General features: G+C 38.6%; 1 protein-coding gene across 2 annotated transcripts in view; it reads right to left on the reverse strand.

Annotated features, from left to right (window-relative positions):
• Positions 1–20,059, reverse strand: part of LOC134635775 (CUB and sushi domain-containing protein 3-like) — a 222,914-nt gene that overhangs the window by 128,316 nt on the left and 74,539 nt on the right. For both annotated transcript variants that reach the window (XM_063485315.1, XM_063485314.1), the window contains exons 10-21: positions 19,166–19,287; positions 16,693–16,796; positions 16,292–16,404; positions 15,789–15,971; positions 14,815–15,141; positions 13,803–13,997; positions 13,288–13,426; positions 11,686–11,873; positions 7,927–8,115; positions 6,052–6,168; positions 1,674–1,889; positions 202–390 (exon numbers count right to left, since the gene is read on the reverse strand). In XM_063485315.1, the coding sequence (XP_063341385.1) occupies positions 202–390; positions 1,674–1,889; positions 6,052–6,168; positions 7,927–8,115; positions 11,686–11,873; positions 13,288–13,426; positions 13,803–13,997; positions 14,815–15,141; positions 15,789–15,971; positions 16,292–16,404; positions 16,693–16,796; positions 19,166–19,287 (2,082 nt within the window). The remainder of the gene's footprint in view (positions 1–201; positions 391–1,673; positions 1,890–6,051; positions 6,169–7,926; positions 8,116–11,685; positions 11,874–13,287; positions 13,427–13,802; positions 13,998–14,814; positions 15,142–15,788; positions 15,972–16,291; positions 16,405–16,692; positions 16,797–19,165; positions 19,288–20,059) is intronic.

Raw genomic sequence — 20,059 nt, forward strand, 5'->3', positions numbered from 1 at the left:
CAGCAGCTCACATCAGTTAATCACAGGTCTATCCTTTTAACTGTAGTCTACTTACATAAATCCAATTCTGCTGGGTTCTTAAATGTCAAATAAGAAAGTTTACATCTGTGTTGAATACATTTTAAAAGCTGACACTGGCTAGTTGCATAAACACATACATAAACAAGAACGGAAACAGAATAAAAGCAGTTGACCACGTACCCACACACCTTGGCAGAGGGGCACTCCACATGCGGCGCCCACCTCCCAGGCACACAATCTCCCTCGCCCCCTGTAGACGATAGCCCGTATTGCAGTAGAACGACAAAGAGTCGCCAATGCCAAACTTGGAGCCCGTGTGCCAGCCGTACTGAGGCGTTCCAGGGTCCTCGCAAGGCTCAAGATCGTACTCTGCAAATAAGACAACAAAAATTTATTACGAATCCTCTATCTATTGCTTCTTTTGAAAATAACTCCCAGTCTTCTTGTTTGCTTCCATCAAAAAAAACCCACATGTTCAGGCAAAGCAACACTGTAGTTTGTGGGGATTACCTGTCTTGCTCGAGGAATCTTCATCAGGCTGGGAAGCCAAACGTTTGATTCCAGGTTGTCGGGATAAAGAATGAGCTCTCTAAAAACTAGGCCACTCTCAGTGAAATATTTTTACACATGGGGCTGCTGGTGGCCTTATAATTTGAGAAAATGCAGCCCAGGAGTAAGAGGAAAAAAGTCTTACTCCCATCAGCATTTCTCTCACGGTCTGTATCTGGCAGTATGCAGAACTATACGGAGCCTATTGATTTCAGCACCGCAAAACATTAAAGCAGCAATCAAGTGTAGGATGTAGAATGATGGCCTTGGCAGACGTTCATTAAAGGTCATAAAAGGTTAAAAAACGAATTCTAATAAGGAAATATATAGATGCTAATTGCAGAGCATGAAAGAAGACACACATATATTCACAAAGTACGTTTCATGGATATTCATGGATTCATAAGATATGTTTCACTTCAGTGAACAGCAGGCAAAATTTAACCCGGATGCTCATGAAACAAGGCTTCTCTACCTTGCTATTCTCTCTCTGTGTCACTCTCCTCTCTCACTCTTTATCCGACCTTCTCTATGAGCCCTGCACACTCAGCATCACCATCTGTCTCGTCTCCTTTCTTTCCCTCTATCTAGCTCTCGAAACCGTGTATCTACAGCTGTTTAATTCTCCATTTCTTACCATCGATATGGGGGGCCCATTATTTCTGTACACACCTCCTTCTCCTTCTGCCGTCTTTAGTCCTCGGGAGACTGGCCCACATGCAATGCTTTGATGATCATTCTCCTCACGATCAGACACCCTCTACCTGCATGACCCTGTTGTCTCTTAATTATCCTTCTCTGACTGACGCAGGCCTGAGGCATGGTCTGTCTTAAGCCTGCTGACCGACAAATCACTCCTTATGTTACTTTATGCACGCTTTAGAGAGGCTTAGTGCTTTTGATCTCATCAATGAAAGAACTGTCTCTTCCACGTGCCTGTGACTGCTTTTCACTTTTGCTTTCTACCCCTCGTTTTAATTACCCTTAGTCCTCTTTTCTGCCTCCTCCACACAACCCTCCATCCTCTGCTAAAACCTTTCCTACCCTACCACGACTCCCATCTCCATTCCTTCTACAGACATAGCCCACATATGGACTCATACCTGAGAAGGAAATGTTGAATCCCTGCAGCGATATGGAGAAGTCAGAAATGAAGCGTAGCTGGGCCTTGAAGTTCCCATACAGACCAGCATTAATTGGCGCAGGCCTCTCAGAGCCAGTCAGGCGAGCGAGTGGCTGAGCGAAGCTGCCGTTTTCTGTTATCAGAAGGTAGTCATGGTGATCCTCCAGGTGGAAGGAGTGAAAAGTGAATTGGACACCTTGGAGGAGAAAATAGGAAAGTCCAGTGTTAGAGGTTTCCAGGAATATATAAAGAATAACTGAAAGGAACGTGTCATTCATAAATTCATGGTAACATGCATATTTCATGTTCACACTGACTGATAGTACTGTGTAAAAGTCTTGAGCCACCCCCATTTCTTTAGAGTTTGCTAGGAAAATGGGAAATGGGCTTGATGATTTATTGAAACATGCAAAAAAAAACAAAAACAAAAAATCATTGGAAACATAAAAACAGAGCTTGAGTGTTTTCAACAAAGCCTGAACTCTATTAATCAATATCATCAATAACAGTTCTGCAGGCTTCTGGAAGGTCATTCAGAGCTCTTCTTTGGATGCTGGCTGTGTTTTATTCCATTCAATGTCAGGTGGATCAAAATCTGATGCTCTTTTTCTGTTTTCATAATTCATCAGTTCTGTCAAGATCCCCAAGACCACTGTCTGAAATGCAGCCCCATACAATGACCAAGCCTTCATCGTGTTTTACAAATAGCTGAAGAAACTCACTGTTGACACTCACTGATGATTTGACCCAAACATTTCAAATTTGAATTCATTACTTCATAAGACCTCTTGCTAGTCCAGTTTTTGTGTAATTTGGCATACCTGTGCAGTAAACAGTAGAGTGATTATCTAAAGATCTAGATGCATCTATCAGATTCTGCCAGGTCTTTGATGGATTTTTCCCCCCTTTTCTTAATGACATGAATTTCAGATATGGTATCTGTATCATGATTCAGCCAATTTCCAAAGAAAAAACTTTGAAAAATCTTCAGAAAAGGAGAACTGTTGCTCATTGGAGCACTGACTAAAGAAACTAGTGGTTGTTCAAGACTCCTGCACAGTGCTGTATAAGGTTAAGAATTAATGTTGTTGTTTAAATTTAAGGAAATGGGCTAAATTTGAATGCAGTCACCTCAAAATGAACCTGGTAAAACAAAGACTTGTCGAAGAGCCAACCCTGTCTCTTCTAGCTTGCCAGTGAAAGATTTTCACAAGAAAAGAGCATAACTAATGATTGACAGTCGATGAATTCAAACAGAATCTATAAATTGTTTTCAGGTTGGTGAAGATGATGTTTTCCGTCAATAAAATGCAACTGAAATTTTAAGCAAGTAAACAAGGCCTATATAAACAGTATATTTCTATTTTATCACACTGTAACTCAGACCCAATAACAACATCTTCATTCTATCCATGATGGCCACTTGGCTGCTTTTCAGCACCATCAGTGATGGCATTTCAATGCCATCTGTTGAATCTGTTGGAATATGACTCTATAATGTCCTCCACAATGCTTGGCTCACTTAATAAAGAAAGCCCCAAATGGCTCTAGAATAAATAACAAAATGAAATGATTGATTGTCCTCTGTAAAACGCCAATTATATTACAGAGCATAAAGGCAAATGACCAATTAATCAAGAGCCAATCTTGTGAGGAGACTTTCTAATATTGTAATACAGTCGGTACATGTGGTGGTTAATAAAAAGTGGCTAGTTGCATAGCTACTATCTCTAAAGTGGAATTTCTTGCTGATTGCCCAAAGGTAAAAGCATACAATACAGCGATTAAAGAGCAGAGAAAATAATCCCAGGATATTTTGTTTATGTTGTGGTGAATTTGGAGGCTGTGGTGAACAAGTCATCCAATTTCAATAGCCAAAACAGGTGACCTTCGCTTTTTTATGTTCTGTCTATTTGCTAGATAGATAGATAGATAGATAGATAGATAGATAGATAGATAGATAGATAGATAGATAGATAGATAGATAGATAGATAGATAGATAGATAGATAGATAGATAGATAGATAGATAGATATACATATATATGTGAATCATAGTCTCTGTGGAAGCAAAATTGATTCATTTTACTTTTAGAGCTCACTTCTGTTTCTGTTCAAATATACTGCTCTATAATGTTAACTACATGATTCACCGTTTTCAGTTTTACCAAAATGATGACACTTATGTGTAATTTAAAGGCATTTATTCACACAAATGCTACAGGTCACTCAAGCATAACTACAGTATGTTGTAATAAGAGTTTGCACTAACACCCTGTGGGGTCATGTACTCTACTATATTGGCTATGCTTTCGCTTTGGAAAATTGTAACTCAAATCCTGAGGTTATATGCACATCCATCTGTGCGCCTCCAGAAAGAATTGCAGTGACATGTTATTCCATATGAATACAGACGCACAAAATTCAATCTAACTGCCCAAGCTTCTGAGACTCTGACCTCTTAAAAACATATACAATCTACTGATTTAATCACATGATCAAGATGAGATGAGTTTTCAGTTTCACGTTTTCTTTCTTTTTGATTGATATTGATTGTCTGTAGTATTTTGTTTTTGTTTGTTTTGTTTTTTGAGTAACTTATTGTGAGATATTAGAACTGGTGTCAAGTGGAGCTATAATCAGTCAGTTAGTTGGAGGTATTCATTATTTCTCGATGTTATTAGCTTGGACTTGTGGGTGCAGTTAAGTATGATGAATCCAGTTATTGCTGAGAGTTAAAAGACCCATGTAAGCAATTAAAAAGATAATGCTGATAAAAAAAATTAATGCTATAAACATCACAAAGAAATAACAGAGAAAAAGAGAGTTATCCAGGGAAGGATTACATGATGTCAGTGGGTAAAGCCCTAAATTACTGGATTCAGTCTCCTTATATGAGTTACACACAGAGATAAACCTATAAACTTGCCATCCAGGGCTTACTAGATTGAAATACATGGACTTTAATTGCATCAATATTATATGGCAAAGAGAGAAATGACATGAACAGTTAAACACTGATTTAAATGAAATAATATGATTTTATGGTGTTAAACTCCAAGAACAGCGAGATAGGTAATTCAAAAGAAAATAAAGGTACGACAACAGGACTGACTTTCAAAAGGCCATTTGGGAATGGATAATACGAAACACTATGGGCAAATGTGATGATACAGCTAGAGCAATGCGATAAGTTCAGTGTGCTTTTCAAATAATAATGAATGGCACACTGATAATTGACAGTGAGTGCTGTGATAACAGAATTAAAGTAATAAAACAAAGAGCGACTGGTGAATAAAACTGAGATACAAGATTTGCCTCAGCAGGTGTTCTGCTTAAAAGTTGAAGCTGTTCATAAAAAAAGTGTCAGAAGAATGTAAGATCCTGTTCTTCACACTAAGGACCAGTGCACACGGCACATACTTTTTTTGAACTAGAGGATGTGCCCACTGTCACATCAGCAAGCATCAGCAATGGTAGCTATCACAGTAAATAGTTTATTTATAAAGTATGTTACTGCCTAGTAACAGAGAGAAGATCACAAAAAACAACTTCACACTCAGGAATGTACATCCCTGCATTCCCAGGCATTCAATCGCAAAGTTCAAAGTATACTGGACAAATAGTTTCTAAAATATGAGAATACAAGTCTCTATCGCGCGCATACACACACACACACACACACACACACACACACACACACACACACACACACACACACACACACTTCTTGAATAAAAGAGCTGCTATACAGGAAGGAACGAAATGAGCTGAACAATTTAATATAGACTCAAAAAGAACAGTGAATGAACACTACATTGTGTAATATTTCTACTTATATTCTGGGTTACCACATACTCTGCATATCCAATCCAGTAGATATATTATTAGTTGACCTTCCTGATTCAACCCCACCAAAGGATTTGTGTTTCCCTCCAGTAGCGAACCCGAATGCGTAAACCATTACACTGTGGAGCCACCACTCATGGCCTGGCTACCATCCAATAATAAAAGCCCTACATTTAAATGATCTTTGCCTGATTAAATGTACATGTTGCACTCTTTTCAGTTTATAATAATAAATCACTTTTATATCTCTAGAACCTTTTTGAGGAGGGGGAGATGTGTCCTTTTAATTTATGGTTACATAATTTGGTCATTGTTGGGAATACTAAATATGCGACTCACTGTAGAAAGGACTAGATAAATAAATACTGTTATATATAAAATCGCCATCTGAACCCACAGGGAAAGGGGGTGTGGTATGTGTATCTTACTCAAGCTTGGAAGTTGGAGTGTTTTGGGCATCTTAGCTGTTCCTAACAGCTTGCATGCAAATATATAGATGCATTCTCCTACCTTTTCCATGGCTGACTTCTACAGTCCATGTGCAATTTAGAGAGTTAGGATAGAGCTCAGGGTAGCCAGGTGATAAGATGATCCCTCCAGGTCCCCTGATATCACCACCACATGATGCTGAATGGAACAGGAAGATAATGAAAGATAACTGTTGCTGGAAAAAAAAGGGTAAATTGTAAATGAACCAATAAATCCTTCACCTGAAGACAGAGGGGAGGTTAAGATGAATAATGCATTTGAGTCATATCACATCCTGTCCTGCTATTTTTATTTGCACCTGTAAATCTGCCACATGTTTGCACTCCAAACCAGCCCTAGTGCCTAACATGACAATACATTATTCATACATTTAGCTATCCACTCAGATTTTCTTAATTCATGGTATCTTAAACTGAAAGAAATTGTTACAAAACATGATCATCTATTTAGTTAGAACACAAAATAACTTACAAGCATATTCAGAGGATTATAGCATCTGGATTTATAATCATTGTCACTTCAAAGTAGAAACTGATCTTTAAGAGAAACAGTTACCATCCAACTCATTTTCAGTCAGGTATAATCTAGTTGTACCCATGTAGAGGAAATAAAGAAGAGAAAGGGACAATGCATGTCACGCATGTGGATCGGTGGGGTAAGGATTAATGTGTCTAAAGGTTAACTGGTGTAATTGAATATTGTTCAAGCCTGTAACCCTTTTCTCATGCTGTCATTAGATTTTGTCGTTTCACATAAAGGGCAGAGCTTTTTTGAACTCAGCATTAATGAAATGTGACAAGATTTGTGGGTTTTTTCCTTCTTGCATCTGCCTAAGTACGTGCTCTCTGACCTACGGGTGGCTCTGCAACCAAGCTCATGAATAGCTTCCTCAAAACAGCTAGAGTTGACAAATATTAGAAGTAGGACTGTTGTGAGTGTACACATTTTCAAAGTAATGAATGTCAGATGATATTTTGGAGGATAACTGGGATGCCTTGGGCTCCGCAGCTGTACACACCCACCCCCTACTCGAATCCTCTCTCCTTCCACCCACAGGCCTTCCAGCGAACACAACACATCAAGGCCTGAATCCTTACCCACCGACTAAATTACATCAAATATTTTATTAATGAGCCAAAATTACATAAAGTCATTAAAAGTGGATGAGTATGCTTGGCAAACGATCTACTTTAGAGGCTCCATAGGCAGAGAGCCAATGCATTTGGCACCAGTCTGGCACATACCTTGGCAAAAATATGCTCCCAGATATAAAATGAGTTTCAGAACAAGCACTGGTATGAAACTATAGTGTGGTACTGAGTCATATGTGCAGCATGCCAAACGTTGCATGTATTTTACTTGTTATTTTGTTTCTGCTGAGTGATCCGTGACCATTTTCACAAATGTTCTTCAGGTGTGATACTAATGTAAACAGCACAAGAAGCAACATTACTCAAATACAGCCCACAGCATTATGTGGGCTATCAAATCTATCAGGAACATGCTGCACCTCATGTTTTGATGTGAGGCAAAATTTGTCTTCCATATCACTTGATTTCCAACACCTCAGTAAGTTTTTCAGTAAAGCACTAGAGGCACTGTATTTTATGAATAAAAGGCAGCACCTTTTTTATTTGTCAAACCTACTATGTGCTAAATGTTGCTACACCCATTGCTGGGTCTTTACCTTTTGTCAGAGTGCATCTTTTTTTAGGACTAAGAAGAATCAAAGAAACATAATTGCCATTGTACAGTTTGTGCCATCTACTGGTGGCAATATCCTTTAAGTACTGCAATTAAAAACTGTCAGTACATACTGTAAGTTAAAGAAATTACATCCCATTAAATGTATGTTAAATATTCACTGAAATATTTCATTAAGGAATGCATACATACCATCACAAGTGGGCAGTGGGTGGCTCCAAAAGTGGTTCTTCTCGCAAACTAGAGGCTCCTCGTGGCTCAGTCTATATCCTGGGTCACACTGGAAGGTCACAGTTGAGCCGATGGACAGGTCGTGGCTTAACCGCAAGCCATTTACTGGGATACCAGGATCCATACAGGAGTATGTGTCCAATGTGACCACTGTAGAAATAAAAATGAAGTATTCTCTTTACATTGACAGTGTTTACATTGGTATTTAAAGGAAGTTATGTATGATTTTATCTCATGTGTATACTGGATCTTCTTCACACAGGTTACAAAGGCTCTAGATGCAGTGTTTAGTGTTGCACTGAGCTATGCATGAACTAGCTGCATGTTTTTGACTCGTGACTGTTATTAAAATAACTGAGCCACACTCTTCACAGTTCTTGTGTGCACATGTGCACCTGGTATTAAGCAGAGCATTAGTGTAAAAGCGTTGGTTTTTCTATTTTGATACTAAATATAATATGACCTTTACACTCCTGAGGTGGATTGAAGTCACAGCATTCATGAAACATGAAATGCCAATTCTATTTTTGCATTCACTGAAACTTCTGTCACATTTTCCCTCTAAAAAAGTGCTGATCGAAGCTTTGATGTTAAAAATCACAGCAACAAAAGGCAGGTGTCAGGTCGCATGCATAATATAGAACGCAAAAAGATTTACTTTGCCTTTCTTTTACTGTTAACTTTAAAGAATCCTCTTATGACAAACAAACGACTCTTCAAACCAGGCTATGTTAGTACACAGTAGAGACTGCAGAAAAATGAACTATTGCATTGACTGCTATAATGCCTGACAGTTTCTTCCTGAATAACCTTGATAGAGCTGTCAGTTTCTTTGATTTTTAAGAAAACAGGGTTTTATCTTCATGCCATTTAGACAGGTACTGTGGGATAGTAAAGGGCAGCAGCTTCATGGGGAGAGCGAATTCAGAGTATGACCTTGGTGAAACTGCGCATCCACTTCATTTCCTTCTATACTATTCAGCAACTGGAAGACCACTTCAAGTTTTTATTAAAGAAAAGCACATTTGCCTGATAGTTTTACTCCTACAGTGAGCTAGTTTCATCTCTCTTAATTTGCAGTGATGCAAGTTGTAAAGAGATGCCCCCGTTTTCCCTGTGATTTCCAGGACCGCCTTTTGGATTTCTTCCAAGTAGGGTTGCTTTTGATGCACTAAAAATATGCTGATTTTAGCCACTGACTGACAGTAGTTGTGTAAGCGGTTGTCAGGCCACTGGCGAGGAAGAATCTTAACATGGAAGGATTAATTTTCTGGAATTATAGAGACAGTTTATTATTTTATGTAAAGTCAAAGTAACAAAGATATAGCTGAAAACAGGCATATGTTCACATGTTACATCTGGTGTCAGTGACTGTGAGCACTGCATGTATTTAAGTACAGCACATACACATGTAATTGCACTCCCTACAGAGACCTATAGCTCAAAACACAAACACTCAAAGTAAGTCAAATGTATAATCTGAAAAGCTTTGTCATAGTATAGTTTACCTGTATGACCTGCAGAATTTCCTTGTAGCAATAGGGCAGAGTTGCATGGTGTAAGAAGATTTATAAGCCATAGATAATTGTCATTAATAACTAGTGTGATCTGACCTGTGTGATAACAGAGAGATTGCTATCCTCTTGTAAGCCTCTGTAGGAAGCTTGCTTTGCACTACTTTCATCATACTTGGTTTTAGTAGAGAAACCTATGAATTTTGCTTTAATATGCAGAGCAGTCATTGATCACTGCTAGCAGTAGCCTCTAGGGTGCAGGTATTTGGTGGGAAAATAATTTCCTTACATCTCCAAGCCAATGGAGTCATGCCAAATACGTTACCGTGTAGTATGTTTTAAATGTTTGTGGCTAAAATAATTGTATAGCATGCTGTAATTTTTATTTAACTGAAGAGGTCGAATTTTCCTGCACATAAAGGGAATGATGTAGTGCTTCTGTGCCTCACTTTATTCACAGGATAACTAACCCTTATTTTGCAGACTAATTTTACAAATGAAGTAGGCTAGTTTTCCCAGAAGTATTTCGGCAATAAGATATGTCCTAAAAGGCAATGGAAGAAGCTAATATGATCTTACTGTTATTGCTTTTCGATGGCCTCATCAACAAAAGCAAAATGCACTCGAGATTGAAACGTAATAAGAGAAAAGCACTTGTGGCCTGCTTTCAGTCAATAACAGAGACATAATAACGACCTCTGTCTTATGAATCAAATTGGAGTGACAGGGGTAATAGTGCTAGTGCAAACAATTGTGAAAATAAATCACAGTATGTCCAGAATATATTTGTACTAGATTTTTCAAAAACTACCATTCAATACATAATGATGTATACCGAGTCTTATTACAAATTATGTGCCCTTGTAGAGCTAATAGTTTGCTTCAGTTGTTTTGATTAGATTAACTTCACCTTACTCTGCAACCTTGTATTTGAAAGCATGGGGCTACCATTTGCACCTGACAAGTGGCAGTACATTGTTAACAATAGATTTGGGTTGGCAGTCGGTACAGAGGTGCAATCCCACATAGTCACTGTCATCTGGGATCACAGCTCCACAGACATTTTCTGTGGAGCTGTGGAGCAGACATGATTTTCTCCCCTACCTGGATAATTTATATTGACCACTATGAAGCTTCTATCCAAGCAGTCAGAATAATTAATGTTCAACTGCTTTGCTGGACATCATTAACAGCCACTTTTATGTTTGTTTATTGCACAAAATATTTACCAGCAGTACTTTCTAAAAGACTCAAAGAGGGAATACGAGTAGCAGAAAAATATGTATGGATAAATATAGCAGCAGTGACAGACATAATGCTATGCCTCAATGATAGACCAAGCAAGAATGATAGCACAGAGTGCACTATAAATCAAGCTAAATGAAGTTACATTCAATTAAGAACTTACACTGAGTCTGACTTCTGCACAAGCAATCACAATCATAAAGAGATTAAATGCAATGCCACAACTGAAGACAAAGCTTATGTGCTCAACGAACAAACCTATCACAAACAGTAAACATTGAAAGAGTGCACAGCCTTTGATGAGAAGAATTCTGGAAGTTGTATTCAATTTAGTTTTATACAGATAGTGTCAAGTCAGCTCAAGGCGCTTTATAGTCAAAGCTAAACAACCGACAATATTCAACAAGTGACTACAATTAATATACAAAGCTTGCCTCTTTGCCTTACCAAAGAGCCATTTCTTTACCCACTCACACAAGAGCTCCAGGTAAACTAATAACCAGCATGAAATGTACACTGTGAATTTTGAGGCTTTAACACTAGACAAGAGATGATCTAAAATTAAAAACAGCAGAGCGGACCTCTCCAGCTAAGCTAAGCACTTAAGAAAAATTTAAAATGTCTCACCTTTAAATGTTAATCACAGTAACTAATCTGAACTCATGTAGTTAGAGAACCCACGCTAATTGAGGCATTTTGTTATGGTAATACTAGTGCTCTTGACATGTAATAGACCTGAAATATTTCCTCAACAAAGTTTAATCTTGGCGTTTGGTTTCAGAAACTTAAGTGCTACCAGAAAAGCTGACCAACTTCAGTCTCCAGTGCCTCTAGCTGAAGCACAGTTGAACTTGTTTAAAATTTTATTCTCTATGTCTAATTATAGAACTGAATGTGTACCATCTCATCTCATCCTTTTTTTGTTGTGAAGAAATTACAGGCAATAGCACTATACTCTCACCTTCATAGAAGATCTTGAAGCCACTGTTTGATCGACTGTTATCGGTGGTAAAGAGCAGATACAGGAAGTTACTACTGCTGAACAGGAACTGAGGGACCTGGGTTCCATTAAAAGAGCCAATCAGAGGAGAGAGCAGGTTGGGACCATCGTGAACCTCCAGGAAGTCATAACTGAGTTCAGTTTGAAACCTTAAAAGTTAAACAAAAAGACAGATGGACTTTAAGTATACATATTTGTTTAAAAATAAATTTGGTTACCTCATACAGTTTGGTAAAAATGTGACAATACTGAGGTAATAAGGTAAAAACAAGAAGTTATAACCACTTAAAAATACAGCAATATCCCTGTATTTTGTACCAACAATGGTTTGAGCTGAGTAATATTACACTGAAATTTTTATATTGAGGTTAATAAGGCCTCACAAACTGAGCGTACTGATGTGGAAACTTACATACATCTATAAGGCAAAACCAATTAGTACTAGTATAGAAGGTCTAGCAGTAAGACCTAGTGATTTACACATTTGCTTAACAGGCAGGAGCAATAAAATGATAATATCAGTGTATTTGATTTTTTTATACTGGCTTTAAAGTTATAATACCCTGGTGTTTCCAGGTGTAACCAGTCTTGATACGGGTTATTGCGTGGTATCTACTTGATATTTCTTTTGTAATTAAGTCACTTGTTTTTATCCCACTATTAACACAGTATTACCAAGCTGTAAAAAGAAAATGTAATTTCTTTTACAGAAAAACATCCTAATTTTCTGCAATAGGTAATGCGCTACAGCAAAAATTCCAATAATTGGAACAGTTCCTGGAAATGTGACACTGCTATGCATCTGTGGCAACCTTCTTAACCCCCCCATCAAACAACTGGGATCAACACAGATATATCTGTCAATATTATTGACGTTTCCTGACTGAAATTTATGCATTCTTATCTCACTGATACAAGAAACTGTGAAGATTGCCTCGAGTATAGTGCCATCATAGGTGTAATGCTTTAAACAGGCATGAGAAACCCTGTGCTCATTTTAAGTGAGGGAAGAGGAAAAGAGGGTTAATTTTATAAATAATAAAACAAAAACAAAAAAAAGTCACAGTAAAGGCAGCCCTTTGAAAAAGCAACAATTATACAACATGAACGAATGAATGAATTTCATGATTTCACTTATTAATATTAAGAAATAAAGATTTCAAAGCAAGATTTTCCCTTTCCTTTTTTTCCCACTTTCTTTTATTGAAGCTCTCTCAGGAAGTGAGCAAAGCGGGTAAGCAAGATAAAGGATTACTTGAGGCTTTCAACATTTTTGGAAACTAGACCAAAGTCTGTGTTCTTCCTCCTCTGACTTTCTATTTCAAACTCAGAGGCTTCCACAGCCAAGGGGAGCCATTTATGTTTGTGTACATGTACTGTATATGCATAAACCAAAGGGATATATACATGAGTGTCTGTCTGCATGTAGGTATACGACTACTGCAGCACAGTATGTGATTATATTACACCAGGAATTAAGTCCTTTTCCAGATTTTGTCACTCTACACGTGAGTGTGTGTCTTTGTTTCAGTGGCTGACTTGTTGCAGTACTGTCATACAGACCTGTCAAAGCTAATCTTGATGGAGCGTCCCGGCTCGGCCTCAATGACCCACTCACAACTCAAGGAATCTTTGTAGTAGCCTGGCCACCCGGGGGAGAGGATGACACCAGATGGCCCTGAGTAGTGTCCTCCACAAGGAGCTGGAGGAGTGGAAGGAGTTTTAAGGGGGCATAAAGAAGACAAAGAAAGCAGGAGAGGAGAGGAGAGGAGAGGAGAGGAGAGAGGTAGAAAAGAGAAAAAAGTTGTTTTAAAGATTATACCTCTCGGTAATCTGTTCATACCCACATGAAAAATATTGAAAGAAAACACTTATAGGATGAGTCACCAAAGGCCTGGAGTTACAGATACCTGAAAATAAATCTAGCCCGGTTTAGATGGACTGAACTCCGTGTTCCACACTAACCCACTCACTTTTTTTATCATGTTTCTGTTCTTTCTTTCTCATCCCAGTTCAGCAGTTAACTTATACTCTATGTCCGGCATTCACATAATTGTTAGCAATTACAATTTAATTACCTTCACATTTGGGAATGAGTCCACTCCACATCACCTTGCCTTCTTCCAGATGGCATGTGATGGTGTCAGCTCCCTGTGTCTTGATAAAGCCATCCTCGCAAACAACAGAGATGGAGCTCCCCAGCTGGAAACTGTCCCCAAAGCGCCTAGCGTTCAACGGTATGCCAGGGTCAGGGCACTCATTATGCCCAAAAGCTTGTAATGAGAAGAAAGGGAACAAGATCTAGTGACAAATGCTCTTGTGTGAATGAGAAATTGGGTCTTTGAGTAGTAGAGAGATAAGGGAAATGGATGTAGCTGTCCGTAAGAGAGGAAAAAAGAACATACAAAGGTCTGCTCTATACACCTAGGGTTGACAATAGCCTCTGTCTTTAAAGCTTGTTGTGAGTTGCACCAAAGGAGGAGAAAAAGAATTACAATGGCACTGCATATGCAATAAGGCATCCGAGTTAAGCACTACCTCCACAGTACTAAATGGTGCTTTTTGTTTATAAAGGTTCTATTAGCCTAACTTATGCTGCAGCTTTTCTGCTCAAATCTTGACTGGAAAAGCTGTGCTAGGGTTACACCTATTAAAAGTCAGCTGTAATCTGCCAGCGGTTTTATTAACCTTTTTTAAAAAATATTTGTTGTCCATTGCTTCAATGAATTGTAATGTGTCCTCGTGTGTTATAAAAGATGCCTGCCAAGAAATTATAACCATTATTATCAGGAAAAAACATAATTTCTAAAAGAGCAACAAGGACAACAATAAAGCTCTGTGACTGAGAACACGCTCATTCATATAAACTACAGGTGCTGCTGAACTTCATTCCTCTTCTATTAATACAATTAATTTGCACAGTACGCTTAGTAATTATTTTTTGTTTGGTTAACTGCCTCTAAAAATTGTACAAATTTAACAGGTCAGACAGACATGAGACACCACCAAAAAATCCCTAACCATGAAAGGGAAAGGGTGAATGCATTTCTCTTTCTTTTAGTTTCATTTACCCATTGATCAGCCACTTACTGCTATAGGTAATGTTGAACCCTCGCCCAGACATCGAGTGATCGGCCTGAAACTCGAGCTGCAAAACGTTGCTATTGGATGTCAGATGGGAAGGAACTTCAGCCCCCGAGAAGCGTCCTAGTATTGTGGCTCCTGACTGATCCCCATCTTTGATAGTAAGAAAATCGTAAGGAGGCTCCAAATCAAAGTCATTGAAGGCCAAATGGATCCTGGAGCCAGGCTCAGAGATAATCAGCCAAACACAGTTAAGGTTGTTCCCGTAGCCTTCTGGATAGTCTGGAGACAACACCGTCCCCATGGGTGCAGTGAAGTTAGAGAAACAGGGAACTGTGTGACAGAGAGGGCAAAAACATCAGTTATATATCCCGAGTAAGCAATTTGTTTTACAGCAACTCTCACTGGCCACACGACATGTCTACACTGCAGAATCTGCCATAACAGGACCAGGCACAGAGATCTCTACAGAACAATGTCAGTACTGTATAAGTAGCTCAGCAAACTGGAGACAGGTTTACTCCCAAGGGCGCTGAGTAGCTTGAGAAACATGAAACTGTAAGCAGGACGGAACAGAGAACTGTACAAAAGTACAGACATATATGAATATAGGTGCATGGGAATACTGCACACTGTCCCAAAGGAGGCAGTTAAATCGAAGGAACAGAAGTCTATTTTTCTGTTATGGAGATAAGTTAGGAATGTTGTAACTACAAGGAGAGGGTTGCCTTGACATAGGACGATAGAGTGCATGTTACCTTCTCCAGTTCAGTTAAATAGTACAACAACAACAACAACCACCCAAAAAAACAAGCTTGAACAAAAACTTCCCATTTCACACAATGTGCTGTGTGCACTGCTCTGCATGTTCAGTTAACAACTCCGTAATTATTTCTCAAATAGCTTAGTGTCATTGTGAACCTTCCAAGCACATAAGTAATTGCTTATCCGCTGTCATTAAAAACAAGTATGGGACTCACATATGCAGATGGGGATATTAGCTGACCACTGATTGTTGTTCTGGCAGGTTATCATCCTTTCCCCAATGAGCTCAAATCCAAATTGGCATTCAAAGCGTAAAACATCTCCATTTAAAAAACCAGTTCCCTCTTGATAGCCATACAGAGGTGTACCGGGGTCGCCACAACTCTCTTTGTCAATTTCTGTGGAGAAGAGAAAAGAGGGGGACGGACAGATGAAGTAAGTGAGAAAGAGAGTGAAAATGGGAGGGGGAAAGCAGAGGATTACGTCAAGGAAAGTAGTCTGAGATAGTTTTTTTTTCTTTAAGATTATCTGTATAGGTGCAGTTGAAGAGTGTGGAAGTTGGGTTAAGAAAGTTTTTTTAAGAAGTAGAAAGATAAAAGAGTGACAGATCGGCAGGAAGGCAGACAGGAAAATAAAATTGTTGCTTTAGTGAGAGACAGTCAGAGACAGACATGAATACAGACAGTGAGAGATGGCATCAGCACAATAGTGTGTGTACCTTTGTAGTTGATCTTGAATCCAATTGAGCCAACACTCTCATCAGACTGGAGGTGAAGCCACATCTGATGGGACATGCTGACAATTAGGTCTGGGACAAAGCTCCCAGTGAGCCTGCAGATAAGACAAACAAGCCAGTGTGGGATCAAAATTCACTTTTGAAACATTTCATCGCACAACGTTAAGCAGATTAGAAGACAAACATTGTTATACGCAGATAAAAAACACAAGTAACTTGAACAAGTAAGCCACACTTGAAGTGGTCGAGTCATTTAACTGGTTCAAGGATTCTTTTGTTCAAGTATTTCTTTTAATGTCGACTCACAAAAAGATTTGGAAAGATTTGACTGCAATATTATGCTAAAATAATCTATCCAATGAAGTAGTTTATGAAATACTTACACTTGAATGATCGTTTTAGAGTCACCTACTTCCCCTCCATCTCCAATCGTTAGGGAATCATACCCAATTTCTAGGTCGAATTCTTCAAAGTTGATCTGAATAACCTGTTGTAAAATACAAAGTCACTATGACAGTCTATGATTGGCCATGAATTTGCAAACAGCAAAGCCCTCCTTACACCATTCAATAACATTTGAGAACACTCTACTGAATGATATATATAAAGTAAGCCAGCATGGTATATTGCAGATAGTTTGTGTACATTTGCTGAGAAGTCAATTTGTCTGTCAGCAGTTGTTTTTTAGATTTTTCAATACATTTCAACAAAAACATCAAGCTGAAAGTCCGCCATTTGCCTGTGGAAGCTGTTTACACTAAAGTGATTCAAACAGAGAGGTCTCCTGACAGACATTGCTAACGCCGCCAGTCAATGTTATTCATTGCGTTCATTTAAATAGGCCAAACCCTCTCAATCAGATGAGCAGTTATTCTAAAGATTTATTACCAAATAACCGACCATCTAATTTTTATGATATTCATAACATAGCTGCTCATTTCTATAACTTGCCTTTTGGGAAAATGTTGCTGAAGATATTGTAGCTAAACTGCAAAAGGCAGGCCTACACAGAGAAACTCCATGTAATGTCATATACATTTGCACAGGAGGACAGCTCAATGTTTGATCAAGCAGAGCTATAAAAGCCGAAGACGCTTCCTTCTATTTTCATAATTCACATAGCTGCTATAACATACAATATATTCTGGTACTTTAATCAAATATCCACAAACTACCCGAAAACTTAAATCAACTGTGGCGTTCGGGGGAATAGAGGGAAAATATAAAACACAACTCATATCAGATTTTTGACTGTTTATAGGAAAAGGCTTATAGAGTGAATGTTAATGGGGATGTGCAGCATAGACAAAGGACACCGCAAGCATCCTTCAAAGCAATATAGAAACTGACAGCAGCATCACTGCAGAACACAAATGGAATTTTAAGAACCAATCGGAGTAAAGCAAACTTAAGCATATAAAATTATTAATTGCCTGTCTGCATTTACCCTTGAGATATCTTTGTTGGCTGTCACTGGTGAATCTTTTTACCCCCTTAACAAATGTACATAGCGTCACAAAAGATGACATTTTTAAAGATCAAACTGGCAACAGCTGCTTACACTAATAATCATGTCTGCTGCAGAGACATTACACAAACATGCCACATTATCTCAGCCTGCACTTTGCCTGCACGGATTAGTGATGAAAGGAAGGATGCCGTAATGACACCAGTGTCACATCTGTTGATGACAACCATATGATGGCCGCTTGCTCATCCATAGCCTTCGTTCTTTTGGCCATGGGTTGGGCAGCGTCTGCACAATATGTATGTATAACAGCCTCATTATGACACGCAAATAAGCATAATTACCATAATAACACTAATGGACCAAGTTTCAGTGCCAAGTCAATGGCTTGTTTGCCTAGGAGAGTGCACAGTGGCACAAAGCTATGGCACTTGCCAGTCCTAGTGAGTTCTGAATGAGCGTCAGTTGGTTAGTTATTATTTATTAGCAGGAAAGCACTTAGTCGACACCCCTGTGTATATGGCTCACTGGATAGAATACCAATAGAGAGACAAATTTATGTAGGAGAGCAGTAATGACCATTTGGAAAACAGCTTTGACCTCTTCACTTTGGGGAAAAGCTGGTCTCAATCAATCATTATTTCTCCCCATTTCCGTGACCACAGATGAATGAAGCGAATCGCTAGGCTGCCAACAGCCACAGTCAAGCTGGTAATCTAGTGAGAACCGAAATGCCATCCACTCCTGCAATGTGCATTAATGACAGAAAGTAAAAATGGAAATATATGCATATTCTATGTAGCCCCTCCTAACTTGGGTAACCCTGGAAAAAAACAGATGCATATAAAACACAGATCCAAAAATTCCAAGGAAATATGTTGACAAATGCTCTACAGGGAAGGAACTATTTTCACAGTACAAATGTAATGGTGCTCAGGAGCAACAAAATAATGTGTTTTTTTAATATAACTAATGAGGGAGGTGCAGTGCAAAGAGACTACTCAGAGGTAAATTTTACAAGTGTTGGTCTACTATTTATTACCTTAATGGAATTGCAGGTTGGCACTACACAAAACCTTTACTCTTATTATTGCAATCATGAGCCTCACTGGGCTTCTAATCTTGACCTTTTGTATCTTGCATTTATATTTTGGAAGTAACTTTGTTCCAATGCGGAGGTGAGCAGAGAAAGGTGAATAGGAATGCATAGTTTTTGTGATTTACTGTATCAGAATTTACCGCTATTTTATTAACACAAAAAAATGCTGAAAAAAGCCAAAATAACAAGGCTTGTCACTATTGAATCCTCACCTCAAACATCGACTGCTACTGTTACCATTGTAACAGTAGTGGTGGATGTTTAATGGACAGTGTACAAGTTCTCCTACCTTGTTCGGATCACTGGCAGTGATGATCCACACACACTGTGAGTTACTCTCATATTGGATAGGAAAGTTAGGGGATGTAAATGTCCCCGACGGTCCCTGTAGATTCGACCCGCAGGTTTTCACTGCAACAGTATAAGAGGAGTATCAAAGCAGAGAAGATATACAGCCTGTGCAACTTTTTTGGCATTTTAAATGTTTTGCTATTATCACTGACTTGTCTGAAGTGCGTTCTGCAGTATAACATGACATGATAACCCCCAACGTACACGAACAATAAAGAACCATCGTGAGAAACATGAAGAAAAAGGAGTCCTCCAGCACAGTGTGTGATCCCCACTGAGCCCTGATCTTAACTGAGACAGCTCAAACTTCTCTAGTTCATAAAGTTTTCCAATCTGGAAAGCTGATTTAAAATCTCTCAGTAAGTGTACCTTGGAGAATTGGTGCAGTTGGTGCTTTAATGGCAAAAAGGTCAAATCAAACATTTTCATTGTACTTTCAGTGACCAAAAATTCGGGCCAAACGGCATTTTTACATAATTACCATTTTATACTTGTCTGTGTATAGATAGAAAAGATATAAAGATCTGTATAAGATATAAAGACACACAGGATAAACATCACTAAATGACCCATAAAAATTAATTTCAACTTCACAATAAATATTGATGAAAATGGCGCTCAGAAGGCAATGTAATAACTCGTGCATTGTAATGTGACTGAAAGGTAATATATTGTTTGCACAAGTAGAGAGGAGGTCTATTAGCCACATTTCCATTAATCAAATTCTAAAAGGTGCTCCAGGTATTATGAAACACAGAAAAACAGTGAGGGCATTTTAGAATGGAAAAGCAGAGTGCAGCAGAAGAGGCTTTCATACATAATTAACAGAAAT

The sequence above is a fragment of the Pelmatolapia mariae genome, linkage group LG10_11, assembly GCF_036321145.2.
Source record: "Pelmatolapia mariae isolate MD_Pm_ZW linkage group LG10_11, Pm_UMD_F_2, whole genome shotgun sequence".
Taxonomy (NCBI): Eukaryota; Metazoa; Chordata; class Actinopteri; order Cichliformes; family Cichlidae; genus Pelmatolapia; species Pelmatolapia mariae.